The sequence below is a fragment of the Coffea arabica genome, chromosome 2c (assembly GCF_036785885.1).
Source record: "Coffea arabica cultivar ET-39 chromosome 2c, Coffea Arabica ET-39 HiFi, whole genome shotgun sequence".
Lineage (NCBI taxonomy): Eukaryota > Viridiplantae > Streptophyta > Magnoliopsida > Gentianales > Rubiaceae > Coffea > Coffea arabica.
Genome location: NC_092312.1, coordinates 17,841,761 through 17,860,439, shown reverse-complemented (window position 1 = coordinate 17,860,439; position 18,679 = coordinate 17,841,761). Strand labels below are relative to the sequence as shown.

The 18,679-nt window shown below is 36.9% G+C and overlaps 2 protein-coding genes across 2 annotated transcripts; both read right to left on the bottom strand.

The window, feature by feature from the left end:
• Positions 1–4,462: 4,462 nt before the first annotated feature.
• LOC113726498 (uncharacterized) lies at positions 4,463–7,879 on the bottom strand. Its single transcript, XM_027250247.2, has 6 exons — positions 7,542–7,879; positions 7,257–7,462; positions 6,271–6,550; positions 5,963–6,070; positions 5,171–5,415; positions 4,463–4,697 (listed from the first exon to the last, which is right to left on the bottom strand). The coding sequence occupies exons 1-6, from the start codon at positions 7,767–7,769 to the stop codon at positions 4,592–4,594; spliced, it is 1,173 nt and encodes a 390-aa protein (XP_027106048.2). The 5' UTR covers positions 7,770–7,879; the 3' UTR covers positions 4,463–4,591.
• Positions 7,880–15,954: 8,075 nt separating this feature from the next.
• Positions 15,955–18,269, bottom strand: LOC113726497 (probable indole-3-acetic acid-amido synthetase GH3.1). The gene is made up of 3 exons (XM_027250246.2): positions 17,790–18,269; positions 17,590–17,691; positions 15,955–17,444 (listed from the first exon to the last, which is right to left on the bottom strand). Exons 1-3 carry the CDS (start codon positions 18,107–18,109, stop codon positions 16,070–16,072), a joined length of 1,797 nt encoding a protein of 598 aa, XP_027106047.2. The 5' UTR covers positions 18,110–18,269; the 3' UTR covers positions 15,955–16,069.
• Between the last annotated feature and the right edge of the window lie 410 nt (positions 18,270–18,679).

Below are 18,679 nucleotides of genomic sequence, written 5' to 3'. Positions count from 1 at the left end.
TCCGTTGGAAATTCCCATTATTCGCATATCGTGTTGTTGCATACGAAAGAGGAAACTGAGCCGTCCCAACAGAACTATCATCGACATATGTGTTGCTGCCAACAGGAATTGAGCCAAACTTACCAGGGACGGATCCAAGCCTACCAACATGGCAGCCGTAAGCAGCAGCAGCAGCAGCCGCCGCAGTAGTTTGACGAGGGGTTGATAAATTCAATTGATTAAATTCAGCTTCGAGAAGATAATCATAGAAAGAATCAGCATAGTTAGGGTTCACATGGATGTTAGTGTTGGCACTATTGTGCAGTGCAACATTAGTATGGTATGGATTAGGAATATGAAAGGATCGGCTTGCAGGCAATGAAGAAAGCCTATTGACATGGTTTCCAGGCGACGGAAGAGAGAAGGTTCTTGGGTTTTCCGGTATAGGGAGAATTCCGAAAGCATTAGGTGAAGATTGCGGAGGAGGGTTTCTTGCCATCAACCATTCAAGATCTTCTTGGTTCCTTTCTTCCATCAATTACAGAAGAGCTGGAGATGTACCGATACAAGTTTACAACAACAAAAGGAGTTTGTTTTTATTATTTTTTTTAAAATAATTGGTAGGGTTTGCTAGGGTTTTATAGAGGGGAACTTGGGAGAGGGGGCTGTGGTTGGGTTGAAAAGTGATTAGTATCCTATGAAGACTGTAACTGAGATTTTTTAGGGAAAGATAGGGAGGAAGGAGTGATGTTTTGATTGATAACGGGATATAAAGAATCAAAAAAAGAGAGTTCAAGATGGGAAGGAGTGTTTGCTAGGGATAAGGAAACCTTTTATTAGGGTTTCATCATGCATGCAATGCAAGGCAGTAATAATCCTTAATATTTTTAATGCTATCATATTGTTTTATCATGCGTGCGACCAAATAGGATATTTTTTACTACTGGCATAACATATTGTTTCTCTAGCCTAACTTAACCAAATAGCTCATTAAGAATGATTAATCTTTTGTTTCTTTTTGGATCTAATTGGATTTTTTGTTTTTGGGTCTTAAAATTTTACTTTCTCAAGTTGAAAAAAGTAATTGGTTCTAAGGATATATAGTTGTATGAATTTGCTTTTCAAGTTTTGGCGTCACTGAATACAGATGATCAAGTAAAAGGAAGATTGACTGCCTGATCTCTAACATTGAATGTTCATTAATTCACTTCCCTCCTGTTCTTCTTTATGGATTTTTTTTTTTTTGGTGTGGTGGATACCATTATTTTTTGGACTATATATCTTTGATCCCACGGAAGACATAGTTTTTCATGGCGCTCCTGCGTGTCTGTGATTTGTCGGCAATGTTTTAATGACTTAGATGTGGAAAAACAAGGATTTTATCTTTCAGAATTTGTTTAGATGTGGAAAATTTGTTTAGATTAACTTTTTGTTTTCCTTTTTTTTGGTCCACCCGTCTATTAATATTCTGGTCTTAATGTCTAGTTAGTAATTGTACTACTATAATACACGTTCATATATGTAATTTTAAAATTTTTATATTTTACATATTTAAAAAAAAAATACTCCACCAAACACTCGTACTTATCACATAACTTTATAAAACACATAATAAATTTTTGCGTGTACTATATTTCATGAATTATGCTTCAATTTTTTGAAAAAAAAAATTGGAAATTTATGTGACAATATATATATATATATATATATATATATATGACACATCTCTCCAATTATACATAAGATGACACCTATGTACGTCATAGTTTCTATAGATTATACATATAAACATTGTAAATTGATTAAGTTTTGATAAATTTAATATCTAATACACAAAAATAAGAATTAAAAGTAGTGTTAGTGTAGCATAATATTTAAGAATTATAATAATTGTAACCATCCTTTTAGTTCCATAACTTCCAAATATATTTGTAATATTCATGTACAATTTTATATGTGTAATTTTACCAAACTCATATTTTTGTGCCAAACTTTTGATCGTATTCAAAAACACCCTTCCCTTTTTTTTTTTTAACTGCAATTCTATAATCTGTAGCACATGATGATTTTAGTCCTAAATTGTGGGCCTTTGCATACAAATATTTTTCAATTAATTGAGTAAAACTGAAAAAATCTTTCATTTTAAACTTTTAATCCATGCAATTCATGTTCACGGCTTCAAGAGAAATCAAACCTAATTAATGTGGCACGTGTTAGAAATTGAACCATACCATCCATTCAATATAAAACAACATTTATATGGTGATTAAGAATCTAATGAGCATTTTAATTAATGTTAATCTATACTATTCGGTTGTGGAATTCTCTCCACAACAAATCAAGGAACGAAGAGACAAAAAAAAAACTCTTTCTGAGCGTCAACCTCCTTTGAGAATGGAAATTTTTTCATTCGTGAATTCTTATTCTATGGAAATTTCTTCATCCGTAAATTCTTACACTTATCGAACTGCTTAATTTTTCGCTGAAATACATTTCTTGATCATTTAGTTCCAACTAAATATAGATGTAACTACTGATTAAGTTGACAAGAAGAGTGATTTTTTTTTTAATATTAAACAAAGCAGGCTTAACTAATTTTAAATCCAGTGAACTGTCCACCTCTTCCCTGTGCCAAAAAAGTTTAATTTTTGTAATTAACAAAATTAATACAATATATTGTCTTTAGATATCACCTTAGCCATATAAACTCTATTATAATCCAACCCATAGTCTATACCAATTAACTAAGAAAAAAAGACCCCAATATTCGTGTATTTGACTCGAAGTGTGGTAATAGCAATTTATCGTGGATTGGTAGATATTGGTAATTTGGTACGAGGGGTGGAGCTGAGACCCCGCAGTGAGTGGGGATCATTAATACAGTAAAAAAAAAAAAATTTTTTTGAAAGTACCGTAAAATTTTGATAAGGTAAAAAATAAAAGAAAGTAAAAACTACCACCATTATATACGGGGATCATAATTATTCCCCACCAGTATTCATCTTCTCAAAACATTGCAAAATTAATTCATTATCAATTGTATTAAATACATCATTTTTTATGTAAAGTAACTAGAGTTCTTGATTTTTTAAAATGTTTTCCGAAATAACTTGATTTTTTACAAGTTTTTTTTTTTTTTTTTTTATAAAAAATTTATCCATAACCTATTGTAGGCAGCAATCATAATAAATAAATCTCGTATAATAAATCAAAACTTCAGCATCCAATTGAAAAATATAATTCTAAGATTGATCGCAAATATATACACCATCAAATAAATATACGACCAAAGTTGGATAAACTTCATTTGTGGGGTCCAAAATACATCTACTAATGCATATAATAACATATTATTTCCTCTAAACTTGTTAATTAGATTTTGACCCCAATATCTATTTTTTGTGAAAATCGTAATATTATTACACTATGTATATGGGGGGCTTTTTTAAAAATTAAGTAAGATCATTTGACATCACTTGGAGCCACGTGTCTCCGCTGGGAAGACGATCAATCACTCTAGTTTTTCTTGAGGAGACTCCTCTGTGAATTTGCATGAATCATCCAGCAAACATGAACCAAGAAGTTTTTTGCAAAAAAATCAGAACATAGAGAGCAGAAAGTTGATATATAGAAGAAAAGTGATACACCAACTTATAACAAATACCATTATGTTTGAACTGCCAACAAATTCTTCTCCATTTAAAACACTTGAAAAAATAATTAGGGATCGCATTTCTACGCTGTTCGTAGACACCAAAATTAATTTTTCTGAAATCGTGTGCGGTTGTAATTTCTCGTATTCATGGTTGCCATTGGTATATCGTTATTTACATCGGTGGTTTGTCGTGATTTACGTGTAAATTGTCCAAATCAGCATTCACAAATCACAACTAGCATATTACCATTTACAACTGATCTAATTTTTTTATGGTTTTATAATGTGCCAATTACTTTGTACATGGTAAGGATTGTTGCTTCAAATAAAAAAAAACCCGTGATTAAAACGTTACCAAGAAACTAAAACGTTACTATTTACAATTGCTTCGGCACTTAATCCGAGAAACTAAAACGTTAACAATAGAATGGCGTATCTACACAAAGATTAAACCGTGATTTAGTAACCACTGCTGAGAGTATAATTAAGAAAAGCAGATAAAACTAAGAGAAATAAAAAAATAAAAACTCATTTCTGTTTGGGAGTTCGCAGAATAATTTTTTATGAAAACGACACTTCAAGTTGAACGGTACGACATAACCAGCGGCGACGGACCAATTGCAATTTGCAAAAGTTTAATAGGGTGATACATAAACACCCCACCACCTACTCCAAACATCACTAAACAACTACGCTCATCATCTCATCGTATAAAGCAACAAAGATAACAACTATATGGTAATAAAAACTACTCAAACAGCCGCACATCCTAGAATGTTGATTGAGATGTTTAATTCATATTTCAAAAAATATTAATTATTTCCAAAATTAGGAAAAAAAATCTAATTTGATGTGATATATAGGCTATAATTTTTATTGGGATACATAGCTAATGTATACGTATGTACAGATGAAACCAAGCAAAGATATAAGAACTTCTGTCAACCAGGCAGCCTGTTACCCATTCCAAGTTTCATTCTTTACAACACACGGCAAAGAGAGAAGTTCCGTAAGCTCCAACCGATACTCAAGCCCTCTAAGATAGTGCCCAAGTAGCATGCACCTTAACATAGATCAGAAAAGGTGGATGTCAAGAGTCTAAAGCTAAATAACCACATTCGACATAAGCTAGCTAATAAAATAGTAGTCATCAAGTTGGATATAAACTAAAGGACTGCATTTGGCAGATTAGAGGATTAGAAAAGCTTGCATGCTCAAACAAGAATGAGTGGAAGCAATCAAAAGGAAGATGAATGGCTTTCATAGTATATCGTTGTAAAAGTGGAAAGGCAGGCTCAAGTTCTACTAACTAGAGGAAGGACATCAAAGTTGAAAAGCTGAAAAGAATCAGTTTAAGGAAATTTGAATTTATCAAATCCATGAATTCCAAAAACAATGATGAACTGATTTCTTCAGACATGTAAAGAAGCAACAAGCAAAACAAACTTGATCAGAAATTTGCAGGTCCTCCAGAAACTAGTTTTATAAGCTAATTATATTACAGGGTAAAGGATAGCAGAGAATAAAATTACGTACCAAAACAAAAGCCGAGCCAGATAATCCCTAGTTAACAAGATATGCGGTCGAAATTGAAGTGAAGTGTTCTCCACTTCAATGCAATCATCTCCATCTGCAGTATTTCTGGTCCCAATGGAAGTGTCCTCCATGAAATTAGATGCCCTCGAATGCATTTTAGGGGAGAGGGTGGCCAAGAGACCGTATACAACAGAATGAATTGTTTCTTTCAACTCTGGAGATGTTGGTTCCGACAGCTCGGCTACCTACCATCAAAATACCAGCAAGCATGTATCTGTCACAACAAGGATATAATACAGCAGAGGGAGAGCACATGCCATTACAAGGTTGAATAAGATCAACACACAGTTGCTGACTGAGGTCAGAACCTCTAGAGCCTGGATTGCTTGAGGAGGAGATGAAATACAATCACCAAATATTCAACACAGAAGTACAAACTTATACCCAGTTCTCCGATTCCCAATGAGTAATAGTACTTGGGTCTCACTCATCAATAGGTGTTTGCAATATCTTCTCTTCACCATCTTATAGCTAATATGGACACAATATGTGAAATGGGGTTTACAGTCAATAGCATAAAATTGCATGTTACAATGCCAAAATAGAGAGGCAACTCTATGATCAAAGCTCTATGTCCAGTTGAGAAATGTACTTGCCATTGCTGTAAATGAATTAGAACATTCTCCACAAAAGATGCTTCTCACGCTAGTAAAAATTTTGTGAATGTTGCTGCCCTAAAGTTCAATAAAAGAATTCTATCAAAGTTCTGCAATTTTCACACATTTGATTTACCTTTTCTGGTTGTAATGATCTTAAATAGTCCAATAAATCATTCTTCTCCTCCCCAACAAACTGTTGCATCTGAAGTGCTGCACTTTTCCTCTTAACTTCATGAAGTTCCTGCATGCACAAACAAAATAAAGGCCAACCCAGGAATACCACAAGAAAAGGACAAAAATAATGTACACCTAAATAAGCAGCATTATCACAATAGAGTAGCAAAAACCAGTAATTGCAGTTAGGTCAGTTAAGGTTCGTGGAAAAGCCTAACAGAGGTCAATACGCTTTCTGATAAAGATAAATGATCATATTTTGGTTACCCTTTTAGCAGATGATAATCGAGATTGCAAATTCAGAATATATTGCTGAGTTTCCGGGGGCATTTCCCCCAAATTGGGAAGAGCGGATGTGGTTTCTGTCATGTTCTCTGACACAGGTAACTTCTCTTGTCTGGAAATGTTATTTAGTCCATAATCATTGACCAATGTTCCTTCTGCTTCGAGTTTAGAATCCGCTGGTATTTGTTTGTCAATTTTTCCTTCATATATTTCAAGGTTCCTTTCAAGACAAAGCCTATATTCAGCATTCCGCAAAGTATACCTGCACAGGGTGCAAGAAAGCAAATGTAATAGGTTTTCCTCAAGAAATATCGCATAATTATCAATTGAACCAGCCCTGCTAACTCTCAAATGGTCATTCAAAAGTAAAAAATATGCGAAAAAACTTTAAAGCCAATTTCAGAACAATAAAAATAATCTTCTTGCTAAATTCACATTTTAACTAATAATCTATACTGAAGGGATACATCTACCATTTGAATTACATGCATTTAATCTTTATATCAACAAACAATGGAATGTGCACAAAATGAAAAATCAAGAACTCCATACCCTCTTCAAAACATTAGAAATAGTCTGACACTTTTAGATTTGGCCGATATATTGTATCCTAGCGCTACTAGAAAACTTAGCTTGCTTCACAACAAGTAATGCCACAATAATAGATTCTCAGGAAGTATTAGATTTTCGTTTTAAACATTCTTGTCTAAAGAATAATAACATAGGGAAAGTATCAAATAAACGCTTCTTTTTTTTTCCCTTTTTGTGAACAAATTAACACTTGAGTTTTCTTGCTCTTGCTCTTGCTTCTTCCCCCCTTTCTCCACCCACCTCCCCCTCCCAAAAAAAAAAAGAACAGAGAAGAAAAGAAAAACCACAAAATGGAAAAAGTTGAGCTGCCAAAACGATGCAATAATATGATCTACGTCAGCTTTCAAGCAAGTCTTCGAAAATAGAAATAAACATACCCAGTCATCATTGAAGAAATTAATAACTTGGAGAGAGGTTCCCATAGCGCTTCAATGTACACCTGAAACTGGTCAGATGGAAGTAACCCTAACATTCCTGATATCGTCCTTTTCATCGCATCTAGAGTCGTAGGTGGCACATCTTTCTGAATTAAGCTCAGGTCCATTGGCTCAATCTCTTGTATCAATTTCGCCAAAACCGATTTCTGAAATTACCCAAAAAATATATATATACACAAAATATCGTTCGAATCAAGTCCAAATAATAAAAGCCAGAAACTTCACCTTAGATGGCAAATTTTTACTGTCATAGCCAAAAGTTGAGGAACCATCGGAAGAAGCGGCAGCGGAGCAAGCAAAAGTTAGGGTTTTTGAGCTCCTAGATTTGATAGTGTAAAATAGGGCGAGTCGTGGAAGCAGCCGGGGCGTCGGCAACAGACAAAGAAAAGATTGAGGGTATCCGGAGGCAGGAGGAGGAGGAGAACAGGATAGGAAGGAGGCCAAGGCTGCCATATCAGACAACTCCACGACAGACAACCTTTGCTCCCCACTGCCACCTAGCTCTTCTCCTCTCCTCTGCTGGAATTTTGCTGGCCACGTCTTTTTAAGGTACCCTAGTTTAATTTAATACCACTTGGGCAATTAATCCACCGTCGACGCCTCGGGTTCGACTGATCAGTCCACCGGTCAACGGTTACCGTCGCTCTCTATCTCTTTATGGGTCACCAAAGCCAGCCAGAAGACCCACTACATTTGGACTTGGGCCACTCATTTTAATAGGCCTTTATCGACGCTTGCCACAAGCCGACCATTGTGTTCGTGAAACGCAAGGAATCAGGAAGTCAATGTGCGTTTTGACGTTCCCTGGCCCATACAAGAGCGCCTGCAGCAACATTTTGAGTCTTGTGCATTTCCTGTGTACAAGTCAATGCTTAACAGAAGGACTAGGATCGTGAGGTGTAATTTTCAATCGTGCCCATAAATGTCCAATTATTCAAATTTAGATATTAAATATGAAAAGTTACATAAAAGTGCATCAATATCTTTACAGTTATGTTTTTGTAGTTTTATTAAATAGTGAAAATAAGCTACAGTTTTAGCTTTTTGTAGTTTTGGAAGTTTTTTTTGCATAAAAAGAACTTTAAAATAATATACAATCATATCGAGATACAAAACGAGAATAAAATCCCCAAACAGTCATTTTGCTGCAACTAAAAATGGTGGGGCATAACTTCATAATAAAAGATATCATGTTGTTAGTATCCTATATATTAGCTAAACAATATACCGTCCGATTTGCTTTACTGTTTACATGCTTTAATCAAGACTTGCTGCCAAAATACGATAAGATACTTACAATCAGATATAACCATACCATATTGTAAATAGCAGTATCATATTGGTTTAAAAGATTAAAAATATTAATAGCATCAACTTCCAATTCCGGTTTGTAGCAATAATAATCTATAGTTATCCATAGTCCTTCTCTCAACCCCAAAAGTTCAGCTAGAAGATTGGAAGTTATTCATAATCTTTTACTGTTCTGATGGTTCAAAATCCATATCAATTCCTTTTAGCTCCAGCAACTCCAAGATTGCCTTTTGAAACCCTACCAGTGATAAGTTTTCAAAAGTCATCCTTAGGACGAGTCTCTATACAATCATAACCTCATATTTTTCCCTAGTTATGGTCTGCTTGGGTTCTAAAAAGGAGTAATCAGAGGTATTCAAAAGAGGAGAGGATTGAGGTTTGCCAACATAAAAAGATTAGATTTGTTTTGATGATTTAATAAGGACCAGCTAGTGAAAGAAATCACAATGCCCCAAAGAACTCGAAAAATGTGAAGGGTTTTCTGCTAGATATGTTTTTTTTTTCATTCATTCCTCACAGCTTAAATAATGATCAATACCAATCTCCCAAGACAAGCGTCCATGTAATAAAATCAGTAAACAGAATAACTTTTCAATTTAACTTGAGAGAAAAAATCATAGAATCGAAGCTAATCTTATGAGGAATAGAAAAAAAACACCATTTAAATCTACAACTGAAGTTCATTTCTCAGCACATCTTTATCAATAATGCAATCAAGATAGGTTAAATTAGGTGAGAGACTGTTTATAGAAAACGACAATATGGTTTATAGTATAAATGGTAGAACACAAATAAATATTACCAACTTTAACTACTTGTTAGAGATGTCAACTTCAACTTCATATTCCTTCCTGTAACAACAACCAATTATATACTTAGAAAACTAACACCAAAAGAACAAAAAAAAGGGAAAACATATTGAATGTGTCGAAGCAGTGACTGTATTCTCAAACCTAGGAAAAAGTATGTGTCATTTATCTCAAAGTAGAGGCAAGTCATATTGGGACATTTGGATGTGTCATATTTACTACAGATTATCCATCCTGTTAAAATAAATTAGTGAGTTTTACCAAATCTTCGTCAAAAGTAAAATGCCATTTCTTTAAGTTCTTTCTTGTATAAAAATTTCAAGACAAATTGAAGGTCTGTAGCACATTCACCTCTTTGAACCTATCAATTGGAATACCATCTTCATGTTTTTTGCAAAATTTCCTGTGTAAGCTTTCTTCATTTAAGTCCATTTTTACAAAGCAAAATAAATTTGTTTTTAACCATCTTACTGAGATGTTACAAATCTAAGAGAACACCATGTTTTGTAAATGCAGATTTAAATCAACTAAAACTGAATTTTCTAACAAGAATTTCTAAGCTACTAAACATCGTAGTCTATGATTAAAGAGGCAAAACTACAGTTATGCAGCAAGTTAAATAATTTTTTTGGCGAATGAATAGAACATTTAAGGGAAAATACCACTTTTCATCCCTAAATTTTGAGTTATGAATACATTTCATCGTCGAATTTTCTGGTATAATACATTTAGTATCTAAACTATCAATTTTTGACCAATTCATCCTCAGATGGGAAACTAATTAATTTGAATGGAAATTGAGCACCTGGTGAGCACGAACTTGTCGTGTAAAAAATCTTGCACGACTTAAAATCAACAAAATAGAATAACTATTTTCACTCTCCCAACTCCAATTTCCATTCAAACTGAGTAATTTCCCGTTTGAGAATGAAATTGGTTAAAAGTTGATAGTTCAGATATTAAATATGTTATGCCAGAAAGTTTGAGTATGAAATGTACCCAAAACATTTAAGGTGTTTAATTAAAACAATAACTTACTCACTATTTCAAGTAGGCAATTTTGATTTTGTTGTCATCTATCAGAAAGAAATTGAAGAGAGAAAAAGCTTCTGAAATTGAAGAGAGAAAAAGTGCAATTTTTTTCGTGAGGATAAGTAAGAAGATGAGAAGAAAGAGAAATGAATGGTTAAAGAGAGGGAGTCAGATGGTTAATGAAAGGAGTAGAAAAAAGGGCACCCGCTACCATCACTGATGAAAAGTTAGGAGCAGGTAACCTTCTCCCATCAATCACATCTGTATTTGTTTGTTTAAAAAGAAGAAAAAAAACCACACACACACACACAGATGGACGAACAAATGCCATCCAATAACTATTGGCCACATCAGCAAAACAACCATTCCTTTTGAGCCATGGCATTCGCCTTTTATACATATGTTAAAAAGAGGGTCTCCATGTGTTCCTCTGGGCCAAAATCGAGCTTGTGGCTGTAGCTGATTGAGTTCGAGCTTCACAGAGTACCTCTTGCAATGAGAAACTCAAGTTCCGGCAAATTTTTTCAGTACTTGAACTTGATTGATGGGCTCGAACTAGTTTCAGAATTTCAACTGACCAATTAAAAAATAAGCTTAACTTTGAGAGCCTGTGCATATTATAGAGGAAAATAAAAAACAAACAAAATTTGAAAAAAAAAAACAAAGAACAGCAAATTAATTAGAGAAACAAAGGATGAGAAAACTGTTAGGATCCAAATGCGGGACAAATAACTATTGAGATATCAAGCGTATAACAATTTAATGAGGAACAAACCACAAGTATGAAAGATAAACGATACACAATATTTAACGTGGTTCGACTCCACCATTGAGGCTACGTCCACGGAAAGAAACATATTTTTTATTACGAGAGGAAAATTCTATACAAAAAGACAACTTGAACCCAAGTGCAACTCTTGTATACTATCTCTCACACCTCATGTATAAGGCTACATGATGCTCCTGTGTCTCTTTGTGTGTCGCTTGTGTAGTATGCCAACCCACCTATTTATAGAGAATATTACTGCCAAAAAATCAAATAACATTGGAAACCAATACTATTTCCTAAACTCATATAGAGTAGAAAATAGTATCTAATTCTAACTAAATAGGGTTTTACTTGACTACTGCTTCAAGTAACTAAATCGAATTAGAAAACTAGTTACTTCCCACATCAAATAAGAATCTTAATTAAAAGAAATTAAACTAATTTTCTAACAAAACTCCACTTTTGTGAATATTTATTTTAGCAAACACAGCAAACCATCCAAAAACTCCATTTGACTTTTCCCACCAAGTACCCCGGTGTCTAGTTACACACCTGAATCAATACAATCCTGACACCAAATTGATTCAATCAGCAAATGAACATGTGTAGTTACCCCGACTTCAACCTCCAGTTAATTAGTGAGAAGGTGTCTCAATTCACCATCTCCCTTTGTAGGATTTCTTCTTACCACCACTTGCAATTTGGGATCTCCTTCTGTGAGTTCTAACTCTAACCATTGAGACAATCAAGTGGTAAAGTCACCATATTTCTTCCCATCATCAGGACTGTCTTGCCACATGTGGTTTCTAAGATTCCACCTAAAACGAAAAACTCGTACCTGTCAGACTCTTCTGACGCATAAAAGTTAGATTTTCTTGTTTATTTGGGACACGTGCCACACTACTCAAAAAACATAATCAAAATCTAAAATCCACCGGAATGAAATATCAACCATTGGAGGTGTGAAAAACTCTCCATCGATTCACGTCCAAAATCAACATTGGACTCCACTTTTTTTTTGACTCTTGAATCACCTGCCTAGATTCACCGTCAAATATCTCCATACTTTTCGACTTTTCATCATTCACCATCAATGCTTTTTGCCAAACCATTAAAACAAGGATACCACCCATTAAATTGTTCAATTGGTAACAACTACCAATCCACTTGATCTCAATAGTTAATCAGGATCTAACCTTGAACAACCAAACTCTTGATCCAACCATTCATTTTGTTAGGATCCAAGTGCTTGAGAGCAACTCAATCTCGCAACCAGGCTCTGATACCACTTGTTAGGATCCAAACGCAGAATAAACAACTATTGAGATATCAAGTGCATAACAATTGAATGAGGAACAAGCCACAAGTATGAAAGATAAACGACATACAATATTTAACGTGGTTCGACTTCACCATTGAGCCTACGTCCACAGAGAGAAACCTGTTCTTTATTATGAGAGGAAAATTCTATACAAAAATACAACTTGAATCCAAGTCCAACCCTTGTATACCATCTCTCATCTCCCAAGAACACTCTTTCACATCCTATGTATAAGGCTACATGATGCCCCTTGTGTCTTCTTATGTGTCGCTTGTGTAGTATGCCAACCCATCTATTTATAGAAAACATTACTGTCAAAAAATCAAATAACAATTGGAAACCAATATTATTTCCTAAACTCATATAGAGTAGAAAATAGTATCTAATTCTAGTTAAATAGGGCTTTACTTGACAACTATTTCAAGTAACTAAATCCAATTAGGAAACTAATTATTTCCCACACCAAATAGGAATATTGACTAAAAGAAATTAAGTCAATTTTCTAACAAAAACTTTGTGCAACTTACAGTTATCTTTTTTTTTGAAATATCGTATAACTGTCATGGGATTAGTGGTGGTTTGGAGAAAATCATATTAACCATGAGACTGTTTCAATCAAATACAATCGCAATCAAGTAAGGACATTAGTCAAGCAGTGAAATCTCACTTTCAAGCCCATCTTCTTTTTCTTTTTATTCTTTATAAGTTTTTAAATCTGTCCTTGAATTGAAAACTAATTTGCCTTGACAACCATTGGGCACTCACTCTCAATTGCAACTCTAGTTATCTCTCAGGGCTGGTGGCTCTTAAATTTTTGAAGATCCAAGGGGTCGATAATTAGCCAAAAAAATAGGGAGGCTTAGGCTTAGGCTTAGGCTTGTTTTCGTTTGCTTCAAATTTTGCAAAATTTGATTATAAAAAGTGATTATATAAAATAATTAGAATCAGTAAAAGTTTTTTTTTTGATTGATTATGAATTTTAGCTTTTTTCAGTTACTGAAAAATCAATAATCTAAATACAAAAGTTGATTATCCAAAATTAGAACCTACAATCATCATCACAAAGTTTTTGACAGGGAGCCCTTGTCCTCATCTGCACCATTCTATACCTCATTGTTTTGATTCTCAATTCTTCTATGGATTAATTGCATTTGGTCTCGGAATTTGGATTGATCACGCTACAATTTCTACTATCTAGCTCCGACCAACCAGAAGACTATGTATGCACGGTTGATGCCGACTGGAAATATGACTTGGTCCACGACACCATCCTGTCCAGATTATGCCGTTCTATTTCAATTCTTCGCCTTTAGGTCCCCGTCAAATGAAAAGGAAAATTGACAGATGCATCGTATCTTTTAGTGAGAGAATCCGATCGAATGAAGACGCATTGACTTGAATAAATTGGTTTGCAAATTCGGATGGCTACCAAGCGTCGCATGCGTCATAAGAACAGCACAAGGCATGCTTCGCAGAACCATTCAAAAAGCCATGATAAGTAGTTCGGCAACAACTTGACTTCAGTGAGATGTTTTTGGCTTCCGAAGTTCTAAATTTCAAATTTAAGTAGGTTGGGCCTTCTGTGAATTCTTCCGAAGATGATTCTCCGAATTCTACATCTCTGCATCTACAATATTCGACGAGGAAACATAAATCAGTAACGGGTTGATGCATGCTATAGCCCATGCAGTATATGCAGCAAGATTTGGTTCTCAGATCTTGCAATTGTGTATACAAGAACAGAACAATGGCAGGACTAATTGTCTTCATGATCACTACTCTCCGTTAAAAGGATAAGCATGTAGAGTACGCCGTTAAAAGTGATAGGGAAGGCCTTGAAAAGCTTCATTGGTGTGTATACAGAGACGTCGTAAGGTGGGAATTTCTTCCCTGAAAGTACACTTCCAAAGGGGTTTAGATGCTTCAAGATTCTAGTGTTCTCTCGTTTAATATAATTAGTGAATATAATTAGGGAATCATTGTCATGTATCATCTTCAACGGATAAAGATCAGTAGAAAAAGGGGAAAAAAGACAAACGAAAGGTCATGCGAGGCCACAAACTCCCACCGCCACCGGTAGCTGTATGTATACACAAAGCCAAAGGTAGTTGAGATAGGAGTTTCTTGCGCACGTAGACAAACTGCAATACATCATATGCTGGCATGGAACCGGCGAAAGGTAAGGCAATTGACCGAAATAAGAAACATCTACAAAATCAAATCCCATGCCGTTCAGCTTTTCTTTTGTGGAACGTCAAGTAAACGTTGAGTCGGCAATTTCCAAGTTGGCTGGCCGATGCCTTTTGCGGCTGAAAGTAGTCTGCTCTAGGATTCGTTTTTTTTTTTTTTTAAGAATATATATATATATATCTGGAAGCAAAATGAAATCAACTGTTTTTTTTTTTTTTTAAAAAAAAAGAGCGAGTAATCAACTGCTTCCTCTTTAACTAACAAACATAATTCTCTTCCATAAAAGTTATAAATAAATTATTTACTGCTCCTACATAGTATAGAGAGTCTGAGAGGCTGGCTGTTTTTGTTTGGTCAATTATTAGTTAGTCACAAAGTAATGGGACAGATCTTCCAAGAGTAGATGACAATAGAATTCATGGGGTAGCTATAAGCCATTTATTTACTCAAAACGCATCGTTAATAAATAAATGATGAACTTTGCTTCATCATCATCATCATCATCGTCATCGCGCTAAGACCCCAATTGAATCTTGATTCCTAATCCAACAACGGTGGATTTATTCCTCCTTCCCTGTACAGGAGCTGATTGCTTGCTGGATGAATTTTTTCTGTGAAGTCGGCTGTAAATTAATCCCTAGCCATGTGCCGCATGGATAACTAAGATATGCTGCCCCTACCAAGATCTAACTTATCCTTGAGATGCAAACCTACGTGTACTTTACTTAAAGAGGGATTACAATTAAGCAGCTTAGTCGTGCCAAAAAAAAAAAAAAATAATAATAATGATGCATAAATATGAAAACATATATAGTGGTGTTAGTCGTGCTAATTTTGTAGCTTCATACAACCAGACATATAATATTATTGTACCTATACTTCTCCGACGGGAGTTCAGGATTTGCAAACCGGTTGAGTGTTTTTGTGCAAGGTTTACCAGCGCTGTTAATCTGCCAGTAGATTTGTGATCTTGATAATGTTGGACAAACGTACATATTATTATCTCCCAAGTCCCAAGAGCCACACTATAACCTAGCTAGGCCTTCTAGCAATGTACTCCTTCAAGTTAGGTGGAGTAGTTTCGTAGGGGAAGAGAAAGGAAAGGAAGCAACGCATTACCGTACCGCATTGCTAATAAACATCTAATTTCAAAGTTACGCATTAACTTGTCCGGCTGTATAAATTAAATTACTTACTTAGACGACAGAAAAACAAATTCCTTTTCATCCACAACATTAACAAATACATCTGACATAATATAATACACATCCTTATCCAAGGAATCTGGCGTTGACTCTCTTGGGCTCCTACCACTAACTTTTTACCGGCGTCGTTCGGGAGTCCAACGGGGCAATGATGGGCTAAAATGTACCGAGACGACTCTGGAGTCAAGAAGTTCCACAATTGGGGTAAAGCTGACGCACCTAGGCACCTTGTACTGATTAATTGAAGCACCCCTAGAAATAGCATAATCCATCAACTCTTCAAAAGTCCCGCTTTTTACCACACGGATCTCCAGCGGGCCAATTGAGTTGTCAGCGACTCGACCCTGTCGGTAGACTGAGTTGAGTGACTCTTCCATGGCTAAACAGCACCCGTTCAACGCCTCATCACTGGGCGAGTGGGCCGCGTCCTTGACCAGTAACTCCCAATAAATCACGTAGTGACCCGGAATCGTCTTCGCGTCTGCAAAACTCGTGTACTCCACCACGCTAGTATTATATTCGCGCAACAGCTGCGAAGCATTTTCAACCGCCTTTTGTAACTCGGCCTCGTCTGTCTTGTCCGAGTCGATGCTCAGCAAAACATTTTTTCTCCTCACAAAGCGGAACTGAGGCGCTGAATTATGAAATCCGGTGACACGGAGAATGTCGCCCACGCGGTACCTGTACAATCCAGCATATGTAGTGATTACTAGCTCGTATTCTTTACCAATTTCAACATCCGCCAGGTCAACGAGTTTGGGAGGCGAGTCGCGCGTGAACCCGGGCGAGTTGGGATCGTGGGGCAGGAACTCGAAGTAGGCCATGTTTGGCATGATGGTATACGAGACTTCCGAGGGTTTGGACATGGGATTAAGGTTGAGCCCAAAATAACACTCGGAGGAGGCGTACATGGTGCATGCTTTTGGTAATCCACCGCTGTAATAATCCAGCGTCGGAATGTACTGAGCCATTGCACCGGTTACGATCACGTCTAGGTATTTCGTGTTTGGCCAGATTCTGGTGATAATTCTTTCCCAGCTTTCCTTTGCGCATTCGTTGGCAACAAAATCAGCTAGCTCGGGGTCCGGTCTAAGGATTCGTGCCACGCATTCCCGAACCAAAGGGTCCGTTACTCTGGGGTTTAACGACCCGGTTCGGATATCGTGGGTGAGCTGTTTCCAGTTTAGATTAAGGAACCGGATAGCACGGAGGAGACCGGAGGCAAACACGGCGCCAACACGGAGAACTTGTTCGCGCTCGTAGAGACCGCAAAGCATTTGGGCGTACATGCTCTGGAATGAGTCTGGGCAGAGGATGGCCTCGTTTGGGCTTGTGTAAACGTTGTAGGGGTCATATGGTCGGGTCTTGAAATGGTCGCTCTTGTAGTAGCTGGTGAGGACGGGCCGCGCCAGAAGCCCGCCTGGGGTCTTTGTTTCAGACTTGACAAACAAGAAATATAAACCTTTGCCTTTGTCCAATCCCGGCACGCAACTGTTGCAATATTCAACAACCACCTCATTAGCAAGAAACACGAATAGCTAGCTGGCTGGCTGCAAAGACTACTATTTCTTTTCTCCTTGTTTTGTTGTGGAAAAGACAAGTTTTGAGTTTCTAGGTGTGTGATTTATGGACTTACAGGTTCATAACGGGCATGAGAAGACTGTAAAGAAGCTGACGACGATCCAACTCTTCCTTAATGGTGGGCATCAGTTTTCTTTCGCCAGCTGAAGTCCCAGAGCTGTTATAAATGCATCAAGATTACATTTTCATCCGTTGATACTATCTCTTACTCAAACAATTTTCATGCATGGGCAGCTCATCATTTACGGAACTGACCTGGTGAGGAATTCAGAGATGGGGTGAGCCGATAAAATATGAGAGCGGTCACCATTAGCGATACGTTGAATCTCCGGCTGAAGATCTTCATAGGTAATAACTGGGATTTCGGACTTGAAGGTGAGGCGGTCGGTGAAGCCACCAAGTTTGAAGCGCTGAAGGTACTCAGTTTGGCCATTTCGCGTCAGTATTTCGGCCAACACTTTCTCCTGAACCACGTCGGCATTTCGGGTCATTTCCTCGATGAATCGGAGTGCCTTTGCGTCTTTCTCGCACGCTGGAGGACCCAAGGGCGAAGACAAGACTGAATCCACGGCCATTTCAAGTACCTCAAAATTCAGCTAATGATTTCTTTCTTGTTTGTTGTTTATTAGTAATATTTTGGTGGGTTGGGGATGGAAGGGAAGGAGGAGGGGAGAGCAATTATTAATGATGGGGATGAGGGAAGAGTTTTTTTTTTTTTTGAAGAAGGGCCCGGTGGTGAGATGAGATTTGCAGGGAGAGGGGGAGGATGAAGATTGACTTATATAGGGGGCGAGGAAGGAGCGCGAGTCAGTGAGGCGGTACGCCACGTCAGGTTCCATGTCACGATGGAGCCCACGTCAGGGTGGGAGACAAAAAGGGCGGTTGGAATGAGGTTGACGGGACGGGGGGTAGAGGGGTCGTGGACAATTTTGTAAATATCCCAGTGTTTGGTCAATAGGAAGCAATGTGGGGGCCCGAACACGTCTACATGGCTAGGGAATGGGGGGCAAGTGGGACCTCGAGGTTGCCACCTCAGCAGATGGGTTGGAGTTGGGCTTGGACTCTGGTGTGCGTCAACCAAACACGCGGCTCTTTTCCGGTAAAAATGTTGGTCCACGATAGCGATAGGCGGCCGGCGAGCGGGG